The sequence below is a fragment of the Aaosphaeria arxii genome (assembly GCF_010015735.1).
Source record: "Aaosphaeria arxii CBS 175.79 unplaced genomic scaffold BU24scaffold_4, whole genome shotgun sequence".
NCBI lineage: Eukaryota > Fungi > Ascomycota > Dothideomycetes > Pleosporales > Aaosphaeria > Aaosphaeria arxii.
In genome coordinates this window covers 843,903-856,242 of record NW_022983477.1, presented here as the reverse complement: position 1 = coordinate 856,242, position 12,340 = coordinate 843,903, and the positions used below count along the sequence as shown (strand labels likewise).

The 12,340-nt window shown below is 50.6% G+C and overlaps 5 protein-coding genes across 5 annotated transcripts; 3 read left to right on the top strand and 2 right to left on the bottom strand.

The window, feature by feature from the left end:
* Nucleotides 1-2,183: 2,183 nt before the first annotated feature.
* Nucleotides 2,184-4,667, top strand: BU24DRAFT_461760 (uncharacterized protein; the record flags this gene model as incomplete). The annotated part of the gene is made up of 1 exon (XM_033531925.1): nt 2,184-4,667. The coding sequence occupies one exon, from the start codon at nt 2,184-2,186 to the stop codon at nt 4,665-4,667; it is 2,484 nt and encodes an 827-aa protein (XP_033383855.1).
* An 834-nt stretch (nt 4,668-5,501) lies between these two features.
* Nucleotides 5,502-6,863, bottom strand: BU24DRAFT_421819 (uncharacterized protein). Its single transcript, XM_033527820.1, has 2 exons — nt 6,607-6,863; nt 5,502-6,539 (listed from the first exon to the last, which is right to left on the bottom strand). Exons 1-2 carry the CDS (start codon nt 6,618-6,620, stop codon nt 5,675-5,677), a joined length of 879 nt encoding a protein of 292 aa, XP_033383854.1. The 5' UTR covers nt 6,621-6,863; the 3' UTR covers nt 5,502-5,674.
* Nucleotides 6,864-6,996: 133 nt separating this feature from the next.
* On the top strand, nt 6,997-9,352 carry BU24DRAFT_491750 (glycoside hydrolase family 47 protein). Its single transcript, XM_033533838.1, has 3 exons — nt 6,997-7,966; nt 8,013-9,056; nt 9,113-9,352. The coding sequence occupies exons 1-3, from the start codon at nt 7,269-7,271 to the stop codon at nt 9,165-9,167; spliced, it is 1,797 nt and encodes a 598-aa protein (XP_033383853.1). The 5' UTR covers nt 6,997-7,268; the 3' UTR covers nt 9,168-9,352.
* BU24DRAFT_421817 (nudix hydrolase) lies at nt 9,204-10,505 on the bottom strand. Its single transcript, XM_033527819.1, has 2 exons — nt 9,946-10,505; nt 9,204-9,883 (listed from the first exon to the last, which is right to left on the bottom strand). The coding sequence occupies exons 1-2, from the start codon at nt 10,270-10,272 to the stop codon at nt 9,332-9,334; spliced, it is 879 nt and encodes a 292-aa protein (XP_033383852.1). The 5' UTR covers nt 10,273-10,505; the 3' UTR covers nt 9,204-9,331.
* Nucleotides 10,506-10,655: 150 nt separating this feature from the next.
* On the top strand, nt 10,656-12,302 carry BU24DRAFT_421816 (uncharacterized protein). The gene is made up of 2 exons (XM_033527818.1): nt 10,656-10,968; nt 11,063-12,302. Exons 1-2 carry the CDS (start codon nt 10,764-10,766, stop codon nt 12,208-12,210), a joined length of 1,353 nt encoding a protein of 450 aa, XP_033383851.1. The 5' UTR covers nt 10,656-10,763; the 3' UTR covers nt 12,211-12,302.
* Nucleotides 12,303-12,340: the final 38 nt, after the last annotated feature.

Here is a 12,340-nt window from a genome sequence, read left to right as displayed (position 1 = left end):
GCTTGCCAGCCCTGAAAGGCTCCGCTGCAGTGTCAGCCCCTGACAGGAACAATGGAGAGATGCTTCAGTGCGTTCGGCGAGAGACGCCGTGGCACAGACAGTTCATGACCCCCTTCGACCACGCTATCGCACACCTCCGCGACAATTCTGGCCGTCCGCCGCCAAGTTAGGTTCCCGTTTCTGAAGAACGGGCAACGCCATCTGCCAAATTGGTTTGGAACCAGGCGAGGGCTAGACTTTTAGTCAGGAACGACAGGCGCAAAGCCGCAGTGGACACATAAAGAGTCTCCTTTTTTTCTTGGTGGAACCAGTGGCATTCTTCCTAAAGTATCGGACCCGTAATATGTATGCACCTACTGTGTCTTTGTCTGTCTACTGGAGCGTATTATCCGGTGCATACCTATCTGCTGGCTTCAGCGAGATTTCTAGGCGAATCGTTGTCATGAAACGTACTACCTATATGTGAAAAGGATTAAGAACACGACGCAGTGTAGGAGATGGTCACAGAGTGCGGATCCTCAACCAGCAAACGAGATGGAATCATAAAGCGTGGCAGCTCCAGATGAATGGTAAAGCACCGACAGGCATACGTCGTATGTTATTACTGAGGTCAAAAACAATGGTGCCGGGTCTCCACGATCCACCAGAAACCGCCTCATCGCAGCAAAAACTGACTAGCGCTTGTAATGCAGGGCTGCAGGGCCGGCGCCAGAGGTGTTTGATTTGAATTTGAATTTGAATGACCGACGAGCGGCATGCAGATGGGCGGCGAACGATCGGAGGACAAAGTCGACAGCGAATCATACAAGACGATAGGGGCTGAAAACAGATAGGAAAGGGATGGGTTGTTTAATTACATATGCGTGATAAAATACCATTACGAACTACCTCAAGTACCTAGCTAGTTACATATATGCACATGGTTCAGTAATAATGATAATTAAATGATGGGTGCATGCATATGAAGAGGGAGAGGGAGTGGCTAGATTGAAGGGGTATTGAGGAGAAGAGCAAAAGAAAGAAGAAGCGAAAGAAGAATTGCGTTCGAAAGAGGAATATGAATTATCCCCGATTAGGTCGATCGCATCTCTGTTTGTTCCTCTCTATTCACACACTCTCTTCTCTTCCTGGAGTTTGTTCTCTGTTCTCTCTCTGTGTCGTGGTGTCTTTCTCTCTCTCTCCTGTCTCTGTTCTGTTGCCCAGACCAAAGAAATCCAACCAATAAGAATCATCGTCCCACCGTCCATTACTAGACAACTTTCCCCCTTCCCTTTCCCGTACCGTAGTTGCCCTATTAACACCTAATACAACAGCTCGTACCTTCCCTACCTACCCTCGCCCTAATAATAATACCACCTAATTACTCTTAGCCCTCGTCTCTCTTTCTCTCTCTCTCGTTCTCCCATTTCTCCATTCAACCTTCCTCTCCTCTCCACCGCACCTCCTACCTATCTACCTTCCTCTCTCTCCTTCTTCTATCCCATCCACTCGTTACCTCCCTTTCTATTCACCTTCGAGGGTCGTACCATACGACAAAGACAATTCGCCTCGTTGCTTGTTGCTTATTGCTTCATTCATTATTATTGTTCGCTCTTTCAAGTCCGTTCGCATCTTCACAACAACAAGAAAGCCTCAGCGCCCAATTCTACCAAACCACACTTTCCGAGCCATCAATACCGTAATCAACTTCGCACCTGCAACCGCTCGACACTCGCTGTCATTGCTCTTGCTCGAGAAGCTTCAATCGCTCAGAACAGCCTGCCCTCTGACTCAGACGAGATAACCCCTGTGTTGTCGTCTCTTGCGTTCTCAAAGCTCCCTCACGCTTGACCGCCTGTTGGACCCCTTTGTCGTTCCATTTGGTGCGTGTCACCTCGTATTCTGTCCTTCAATATTCATTCACCCCCCATCCATTCTTCGTTGCCATCAAGTACACTTGCTGTCTTCATCGATGCGTTGCCACATTTTCTAACTTGCAACAGATCGGACTATACACCATTTAATAGCATCTTTCTTCGCTACTGGTTGGTCCCGTTCACACAACGTCTCCGCCAGACTTGTACCTTCTGCCATATACTTTCGCTGTCCAGGTCTTGGAAGACCGGACGCAGTAATACACCGTCGCCACGGCTGTTCTATCTCAAAACGCGCGGGACAGCTTCCTGCCCCCGCATCTTCTCGGAATGCAGCACCACGACTCTGCCCCTAATGCCCCCAGCGGCCCCCGCCTACAGACGAGCTTTCAGAAGCAAATGAATGGTGGACATACTGGCTTCTCTCATGGAGCTTTTCATACCAACCAGCCAGGTTATGCTGATAGGCACCCCGAGAGGTCCAACATCCCTTCGATCAATACCGGCAGGCTTGCTCCCAACTCTCAAAATGGTGCGGACTTGCAGACTCCCGGGACCGGATTCGACATGAACTTCACTCCCTTGCTCCCATCGCAGCTGTTGCTAGGTAGCCCCTTTCAACCAGGTTCTCCCTCTGCCTTTGCCTCGCCACAGTACCAGAACTTCGCCAATTTTGCCGGCCAGAATCAATCACAGCAACATCAGAACCAACCCAACCAGATGGGTAGCCCCGTGTTGCAGCAGCCACTTTCGCCTCAACTTTACCAGAACCTTGTGTCCCCCACCAGCATGAACGGTCCAGGCTTCTTTGCTGGACCTCAATCCCCCACTGGAGGTTTCTCGGGATACGGTTCCCAGGGTCTCGGAGGGATTGGCTCGTCTATGCCAATTGCTCCTGGCTTGGTATCTGGCACAAGCAGGACTGTGTACTTGGGCAACATTCCCCCTGAGACTTCTGCCGAGGAGATTCTTGGTCACGTCAGGAGCGGCCAGATTGAGTCCGTCAGGCTCCTTCCTGACAAGAACTGTGCCTTCATTTCCTTCCTTGATAGCAGCTCTGCTACCCATTTCCATTCAGATGCTATCTTGAAGAAGCTATCCATTCGTGGACAAGACATCAAGATCGGATGGGGAAAGCCATCCCAAGTCCCTACGTCTGTAGCTCTTGCCGTGCAGCAGTCGGGTGCTTCCCGCAATGTCTATCTCGGTAATTTGCCAGAGGATGTTTCGGAGGATGAGCTTCGCGAGGACTTGAGCAAGTTTGGCCCCATTGACACCGTCAAAATCGTAAGGGAGAAGGCAATTGGTTTCGTTCACTTCTTGTCGATTGGCAATGCTATCAAGGCTGTTGCACAGCTTCCTCAAGAGCCAAAATGGCAGGCGCCTAGGAGAGTATACTACGGTAAGGACCGATGTGCTTACGTCTCGAAGACACAGCAACAGAACGCCGCGCAGTATCTTGGAATCGCTCCAGGATATGCCCATGTCCTCAACGGAGCGGACCGCGACTTGATCTCTAATGCTCTTGCTCAGCAGTCTGTTGCAGCTGCTGCCGTAGCAACTTCAGCTGGAGGCGTGAACAACTTGGGTAACAGGACTGTTTACCTTGGCAATATTCATCCTGAGACGACTATCGAGGAGATTTGCAACGTGGTTCGCGGTGGATTGCTCCACCATATTCGTTACATTCCAGACAAGCACATCTGCTTTGTTACTTTTATCGACCCCACTTCCGCTGCTTCGTTCTACGCCCTCAGCAACCTTCAGGGACTCATGATCCATAATCGTCGCCTAAAGATTGGTTGGGGCAAGCACTCTGGTGCTTTGCCTCCTGCCATTGCTTTGGCTGTCAGCGGCGGAGCCTCTCGCAATGTCTACATCGGCAACCTCGACGAATCATGGACGGAGGAGCGCTTGAGGCAGGATTTCTCTGAATACGGCGAAATTGAACTCGTTAACACTCTCCGCGAGAAGAGCTGTGCCTTTGTGAACTTCACGAACATTGCAAATGCCATCAAGGCCATCGAGGCTATTCGTGGACGTGAGGAGTACAAGCGATTCAAGGTGAACTTCGGCAAAGACCGATGTGGTAACCCTCCTCGTCAGATCAACTCAAACCAGGGCCAGAGCCAGCAGGCCGGCAGTGACGGTGTTCAATCACCATCGCCAATCAGTGGCCTACAACCCAACCGTGGTCAACCCGGTCCTTCAGTTTCACCTACAGGCTCTGGCGCTCCTGGATCAGGCGGAAGCACCAACGGCCAATTCCCAAGCATCCAGGCTCCCACACCATCCAACATTCTGAACACTGGAAACAACAACCCGTTGATGATGTATCTCCAGGCCCAACAAAACCAGCAGCAACAGAATGATAACATGCAGCAACAACCCCAGCAACAGCAGCCACAGCAGTCGCAACAAGCCTACCCCTCGCCGCAGGCCGCATTCTACAGTGCCGACATGAACACCCCGCCGCCGGCTCACCAATCTCACACCGCCCATAACAGCACGTCCAGTTTCAGCCTGATCAATGGCTCCTCGAACGGAACAGGTGCTACTACGGTCGGTGGTCTGCTAGCTCCGACCAACCTCAATGCTCGTGCTCAACATTCACGTGCTGTGAGCCTTCCCGTCTTTACTCAAGGACCATTCACCCAACCAATTCAACAATCGCAAGCACCCCAGCAAAACTCGTTCGGTAGCCTGAGCTCTGGAATTGGTGGGTTCGGTAGCGGAAATGGAGGCTACGGTTTGGCGATCCAAGGTGACGGTGGTCTTCCAGGCTGGGCCGAAGAGGAAGTTGGTGCCCAGTAGTCTCATTCACGTGGCAAACAATCTTCTCTTCTACTTCGTTGTGCGATATTTGTTCCATCTACACCCATTTAGTCAAGGACTTCTTGATTTCAATTTCTTTTATATCCTCTGCATTCAATTGGTTTCTGGCTAGGGCTTTGGCGCGAATCACATCATTCATGCTTACAGTACTTCGTTTGTAATCTGATTTGGAAAGCTACAATTTCTCCTCCCTTGTTATGCGCATGCGTGCTTTGTACTGCCTTGTAACTCCCACCCCTTCACTTAGCTTTTCCATTTTTCTACTTTCAACTTCATCCACACTCCCTAATAATTTTGTTTTCTTTTCACCCCGGTTGTCTAACTAGTTTTCTTTCTCGTTTGTGGTTTTATCTTAATCTTTATGCCTGACGTGGCAACATAACGTCAAAGGGAGGTTGAGTGAAGTGGCAAGGAACCGATCCTGAAGGATCATTCAGGTGGGGGATCAAAAATTTCTTGTTGAAGCCATGAACGAAGAGGAGGAAGGATTGGAGGAGGGAAAGACGGCGGAAAAAGTACAATCCGAAAGACGGCACGCCAGAGCGCGGGTGAACCTTGTCTCACATATGGATGAAACCATATCGGCCTTCGTTGTCCACAAATGCTCGCTTGTACTCGTAGTATGTTTCTTTGTTCCCCGCCGGTATGAAGAGGGCGGGTAATGTGTTGTAGGGTTGCTTGGTTCATCATGACAGTAGCAAATGGAATGGGATAGATGGGATGTAAGGAATAGGTCGATCGGATGGATGTGTCGGAGGAAATAATTATCTCTGTCTAAGTGTTATGATTGCACCTGCTCGCGATTGCTCATGTGACGTTCTTATATTCTCTCAAATTCCCAATGTCTGAACTGCATGATAGATGTATACCTAAGTACCAAGGTACCGATCCGAACGTGCCTTCTTCTGAACGACCTATCTAATGTCATTCCCCCGCCGCCTCTTGGATAATATGTATGTGGCCAGTGAACACTTCTCGGAGACATCCTACACTCGCAGTCTCAAAACGTCACACCACATCCTCACAGCAGCCTCAGACTCGGCGAACTTTGACGCTTGCAGACCCTCCTTTTCCATCATAACCTCCCGCACTTCAGCCCTGCCGAAATCGACACCCTCCCTGAGAACCGCCCAAAGCCCGCGAATCGCCTCTTCCGCGCCTGTGAATTCCGATGACGCTCCATTAACACCATTCTCATCAGCTCCCGATACCGACGTGTAGCCCATATCCCTCAGTTCATCGTCCTGCGACGCATCCTCTTCCCCACCCGCCGCGACCGTCGATATGCACACGACGACGCCCGGCGACGCCGAAGACGCAGTAGCCGACGTCCTCACGGCCTCCAGCTCTCCCAAATGTATCGTGAACTGACCCACGGTGTACGTAACACCATTGCCCAAATTCAAAATATGCCTTATGGCCCACAGCGGCTGGAGCTGGTTGCCCACAAAACTCGTATGCGTCTCGGTGTTGTGCGACGGAATCGATATCACCACGCCTGGATCCGTTCGCGGGGTGCCGCCTGGCTGTGACGAACCCCCCGGCTGCGGTGTGGGTGCATTTGATTGCGGTTCCGTCTTTGCGCCGCCGAAGTTCGAGGGCGTGAAGGCGTGTATGAAGCAGTAGGTCCTACTCGTGCTTTGCGGCGTGAGGTACAGTATGTGTTGGAGTTTGTGCTGCGGCGGCTGTGTGTTATTTGGCTCGGGCGTCGAGCGGAACATGCGGTGCGTGAGAGACCATGATCCTTGCCGTACGGCGTGCTCGAAGTGCCGCTCTATGCTGTTGAGGAGGGTGGTGAAGGTCGTGTGTGAGGCGTCGGGTGTGTTTGCGTGGGACGGGATGAAGTAGAGACTTGTTCGAAGTTAGTATGCGAATTGAATTGGCCTTTTCATGGGGAGCTGGAGCGCATTGAACATACCCGCTGTACTTCATCTTTGCGGTCGTTCTTCACAATTTGTGTGTATGGGTATCAGTTCTACCTGCGTTGCGATGCGATGTGGGTGAAGTGGAAGTAAGAAGCTGGAACGAGAGTTTTACGGAGTGAAGCAAGGGTCATGAAAGCATATAGGGAGTAAACAATTGTATTGTCACCATTGTAATGTCATGGGTACCTAATGTATTCAGAAGGACGCCCTCAACAATGCAATTGCTGACCGAAAGTTTGAGGTATTGTTGCTATTGTTGCGGGTAGATCGACCAAGGCTGCGCGCGGTTATCACGCGCATTAGGCGGGCTTATCGATAATGCAGGGCTCGGGGGATCTTAGAGTTCAGCTTCTTTCGTCCAGTGTTCCTCGGAACTCCTTTCAGGCCACCTCAGACCGTTGCGCTTCAATTTGCATTGTAGTTTGACATCTCTCTTTACATCTTAGTTGTGTATTTATAGTCATTCTTAGACAATATATATTTGCAGTCTCCTCTCACCACCTTTCTTTCTATTTTGATACCCTGCTGCACTGGCAGCGTCGCGCGATCCAACGGGCCCCGGACATTCACATTAATAACAACGTGTTACACTTTAGGGAGCTATTCACTTCACGGTCAATGATATCAATCTGCTCGCCGGGGCGCTTCTAGAATTATGACTATCCTCATCCGCCGAATCATAGGACTCTGCAGCGCAGCAATCTTCCTTGTCGTTGTCTTTCGCCAGTTTTCTCCTGAGCTCCTGGAGCCCGATCACCGATTTCCATTGGCAAACGACAAGTCGTCCGCTAGATTAAAACAGCCTGTGAAGTGGAAAGATATACCCATTCGTCATCCAGTGACGTCGATAGTTCCCTTGCCTACAGGCAAGCCCACGACGATTCCTCGGATACAGCACCGGTTCGGCGTGGAGACAGACCACAATAAGCAAAAGCGGTTAGAGAGGCAGCAAGCTGTCAAGGAGGCATTTCAGCATTCGTGGAAGGGATACAAAGAACATGCCTGGCTACAGGACGAGATCGCGCCGGTCTCCGGGGGATTTAAGAATGGATTCGGCCAGCGCGCAGCGACGCTTGTCGACAACCTGGATACGTTGATTATAATGGGATTGGACGACGAGCTCAAAGAGGCGCTTGCGGCGCTCAAAGAGATCGATTTCACCACGAGTATGGAAACTACGTTGAATGTTTTTGAAACTACGATCCGCTATCTTGGTGGGTTGCTGGGCGCCTACGATTTGAGCGAAACGAAACATTCGATACTGTTGGAGAAGGCGACTGAGTTGGGTGATATGCTTTATGCCGCATTCGATACCCCGAATCGCATGCCTATCACGAGGTGGAATTGGGTTAAGTAAGGTCACCAAACCCAGTAACTCGGCATTGCTAATATTCAACAGTGCTGCTGCCGGTGGCGCGCAGGAAGCATTATCCGGCTCACTCAGTGCCGAATTAGGGTCGTTGACCCTCGAGTTTACACGTCTCAGCCAACTGACTGGTGATGATAAGTACTTTGATGCGGTAGAACGCATCTCGGGTCACCTTTTGAAGCACCAAAACAAGACCAGGATCGCAGGCCTCTTCCCGATTCGTGTGAATCCGCTACAGGAAGTCTTCAACGACGACCGGTCTTTCACCTTTGGAGGCATGTCTGATTCTCTGTACGAATATCTGCCCAAGCAGTGGCTTCTACTCGGAGGATTAGTCCCCAAATACCGACAGATGTACGAGACTGCAATCGACGTAGCGAAGCAGCATTTGTTTTTCCGACCCATGAACCCGGAGAATCAGGATCTTCTCGTAGCCGGTAGCCTCAGCACAAGTCTGTCAGGCAACGTGAAACTGATACCCGAAGGCCAACACTTGGCCTGCTTTGCCGGTGGCATGGTAGGCATGGGTGCCCAAATATTCAACAGATCGGAAGACCTAAGAGTCGCGCGCCAACTTGTGAATGGCTGTATCTGGGCATACGATTCCATGCCGTCGGGAATCATGCCGGAGATCTATCGACTCGTCCCGTGTCCCACCTACCAGTGCAGGTGGGATGAAGGAGTCTGGAAGAGTGCCGCGCAGTTTGATGCTGGAATGGGGAGAGACCAGACGCCAGATGAGATTATCAAGGATGACCGTCTTCCGCCAGCCTTTACGCAACTCATTGACCCCAGATTCCTCCTTCGTCCCGAGGCGATCGAGTCCGTGTTCATCCTGTACCGTATAACAGGAGACCACGAACTACTCGAGGCAGCTTGGCGCATGTTCGACGCCATCCGCACTGCGACCAAGACCGAGTTCGCTTACTCGTCTATCGCAGATGTCACGGCACCGAAGGGCCTGCCGACAAAGAAGCTTGATTCTTGCGAGAGTTTCTGGATGTCGGAAACTCTGAAGTACTTTTACCTGATATTTTCCGAGCCCCATGTCGTGAGCTTGGATGAATATGTCCTGTAAGACGTTCCTCTTAGATTTCTGAACGATGATCATTGAGCTAATATTGTAATAGTAATACGGAAGCACATCCCCTGCGCAGGCCGCAGGTCGAGAACAGCTGGTTTTAGATGGCACTCTATCAAAAGAGATGCAAAATTATAGAGGTCACTGCATATCATTCAGAGATCAGAGAGGGTACATATATTATGAAAACACCACGCACAAAGTGCGACTCTCGACCTGATGAGGTACATAATGGCGTACTCGGGTTTTGAAGTATATAGGTAGAAAATCAAAGCCTTTTTTCCCGACGAAGACCTTCATACAAGGCCAAAGCCGCTAATGCTTTGGCATCGCGCCCACCCTCTATCCACACATCCTCCAGAGGGACAAGCTTCAGCGTGATCTTCTCTCCTTCGTTTCGTAACCCCGTCAGCTTGCCTCCAAGGGTTTCCAACTCCTTTCGTGGAAGTCTCTTCTGGCAGAGAAAGAGTGGCAGGAATTCATCACAGGCGCCTGGGCTGGGGTACATGGCATTTTTCAACTCCTCCTTCGCGTCTGGTGATGAACCACGTTGATTTGCGCCTTGCGCTTTCCAAAGATTGGTGGATGCTCTCGAAATAGCGAGTTCAGACATGTTGATCAGTTCATTTTCGTGCACTTCAAGGCCCGTCTCTTCTTTGATCTCCTCGGCAGCTTTGCCGGCAAGTTTCCCACCGTCAAGCATGCCGGCGGGAATCTCAGCAAGGGCAAGCGAACCAGCCGCAATGCGAGGCTGGACGGTCAGAATAACCTTCTTATCTTTTTCGCTTCCCTCAGGGATGTCGTCGGGTTGGAGTATGATCTACCTTGTTAGTTCCGCATTCAAAAACACTTAATCATGGCTTTAGCGGCGTGTTCACATACTAGCATACCCACGCTACCACCTCGCAGGAAGACAGCACCCGGCACCCATTCTCCGTTGTCTGTGGTGATCTTCGCTTGCAACTTGACGAAACCCAGATGCTTCGGTCCAAACCAATCGGCGGCTTGCACGTCGATCTGACGGAGTCGATATGGGTCGCGGTGGAATGTGTGGTCAGATCGTTCCTGCAACGCCAAGGTGTGCTGGAGTGTTGAAATCCAGTCTTTGAAGGCGGGAAACTCTAGTAGTTGTTCTTGAGTGAGATTGTCTGGGAGAGCTACTTTGCATGGAGGATTGGATCTGGGAAGCGTGAACGTGGACGTCGACATTTTGGCGATAATGGTGAGTGGTTTGGAAGCGTGATTGCGCCCGATGGTACAGAAAAGCCAGGTCAGCTTACAGCTATTGAAGGGTGGTTTGTGAAGTCAGAGAGTGATTTGTGATATTTGAAAAGAAATTTAAAGAAGAACCCAACAAGTGTATCTATTCAAACTTTGCAGTGTGGTACGAGAACGTTGTGAATACAGGCAGCACCGCTCCGCTTACTATCGATCTCTGACGTCGGCTGGACCCTAGCGATGAGGTACCTGAACTGGTAGGAGCTTGGATCATCCAAAATCCGTGCTCGTCCAAATGTAGATTAGTTCCTTAGATGCCCCTCCACATGGTTGGCTGGCTCTATCGTCGTTATGTCCGACGTTTACTTCAGGCCATTTCATCCCATTTTCAATCAGAGTTCCTACTTTTCTTCTCGTGACTTGTCAAACTAGACTTTCATTTATATTAGCAAACTTCTAGCTAAGTCTTTTGTCTTTCAATCATGGGGACTCTCACCGGCGGTTGTCCCGTGCTGGACTTGCATTGCCCTCATAAGCTCGCCACATCTTGCCGATTGACGTCAACATTGAATTGCTGTGCCTGTGCCGATGAGCGTCCTCACTCACGCACTTATAGAGTGTACATCGATGGCGTTGGTTTTGTTCAGCGAGGGACGAGGTGGCAAGGATATTGCTGGTTTTGTAAAGGTGCGTTGAATCCAATGCATATCAATGGTGATATGTACTCTTTCATTAAATGAATGCAAATTCCAAGCCAGAAATTTGACATGATTTATTTCAGAATTTTGGAACAACCGCCTCGCTGCTACTGATCCTCCACTTGAGGTATCACAAACCCGAATTCCCGAGGTACCGGATCAAGCAGACTTCCTAGAGCGATGGTTTGAGTTCCATCGAGGCTACCGGATCGTCCATCAACCAGATGGCACGGAAAACCGTATGTCGGTTCTAGGAGAGCCGTGGAAGGAGGTCAGTCCAGGTTTCTTGCCTCGAACTCTGGATGAGATGCGATCGCGGAGAGCCAACGATGCCACAAGAGCTGCGAATCGATTCCGCCGCAGACGACTGTCGTCGGAAGATCCAGATGCAGTCGAAGAGCCACACCAGAGCCTGGAATCCGCACTTGACGATCTGTTAGAAGCAGCATCGGACGAAGAGGTCGAGTCTCCAGACACGCAAGTTGCAGAGCCAGACATTGCAGAATCCGAGTCGATCCGCCAACAACGCGCACGCGAACGGTTTACTCGCCTCTTCGGAACGCGCCAAGATGTGGAACAGGATGATTATGTATCACCACTGACAACAATGTACCAACGTGCATATGCACGATACAACGAAGCGGAGAGAATTAGAGAATCTGGCGACACATCGGCCCCTCCACTCGATGGACTAGTCGAGGTTGAGCGAGGACGTATCGAGCAACATATCCTATGGAGCGTGATGAACGACTCCCGTGGTGAGCTCGGCCGCTTCGCAGATTCCTATAGGGCTTCCATTGCCACTGCGCCATCGGGAGATTCAATGACCGCGACATCTTTACCTACTATTCCAGGCCGACCGACATCCGAGCTTAGGGAGGCCGTTGCACGCATGAACAGCAATATCTCTTTGATCGAGAGCGCCACCGCCTCCGTCTCTTCAGTCATTGAAGCAATGCGTCACGCCGACACGGATCGCAACCTCGATATGGATAAGCAGCACGACCGACCTCCGCCCCTGGAAGAGGAGGAAATGACGAAGAAGTTAGCATGCAGTATCTGCTACTCGCAGTTGGCGAATACCGCACTGCTGCCCTGTGGACACATGATCATGTGCGAGTGGTGTGCGGAGATTCTTATTCCTGTCAAACACTCGCATGTTCCCACCCGGTCTACGAAATGCCCGAAATGCAGAAAACAGGTCAAGCAAAGGTTCAAGATACACATGTAGAGATACTATTTTATGTTTCTTACTTTTAGCGAGCTTTGATAGGATGGTGGAATTTTCTTTGTGAAAACAGAATAAAACGGATGGAATGCCTGTCTCACTTCTTTGGAACGACCTGCTGACTGCTTGAATA

Bases quoted from the DNA above. Each gene is read 5' to 3' on its own strand.
- BU24DRAFT_491750 (XM_033533838.1), top strand. From the start codon at position 7,269: ATGACTATCCTCATCCGCCGAATCATAGGACTCTGCAGCGCAGCAATC. The intron at 7,967-8,012 runs GTAAGGTCACCA...AATATTCAACAG, and splicing joins ACGAGGTGGAATTGGGTTAA to TGCTGCTGCCGGTGGCGCGC. The intron at 9,057-9,112 runs GTAAGACGTTCC...ATATTGTAATAG, and splicing joins AGCTTGGATGAATATGTCCT to TAATACGGAAGCACATCCCC.
- BU24DRAFT_421817 (XM_033527819.1), bottom strand. From the start codon at position 10,272: ATGTCGACGTCCACGTTCACGCTTCCCAGATCCAATCCTCCATGCAAA. The intron at 9,884-9,945 runs GTATGTGAACAC...CTAACAAGGTAG, and splicing joins GTGGTAGCGTGGGTATGCTA to ATCATACTCCAACCCGACGA.
- BU24DRAFT_421816 (XM_033527818.1), top strand. From the start codon at position 10,764: ATGGGGACTCTCACCGGCGGTTGTCCCGTGCTGGACTTGCATTGCCCT. The intron at 10,969-11,062 runs GTGCGTTGAATC...GATTTATTTCAG, and splicing joins ATATTGCTGGTTTTGTAAAG to AATTTTGGAACAACCGCCTC.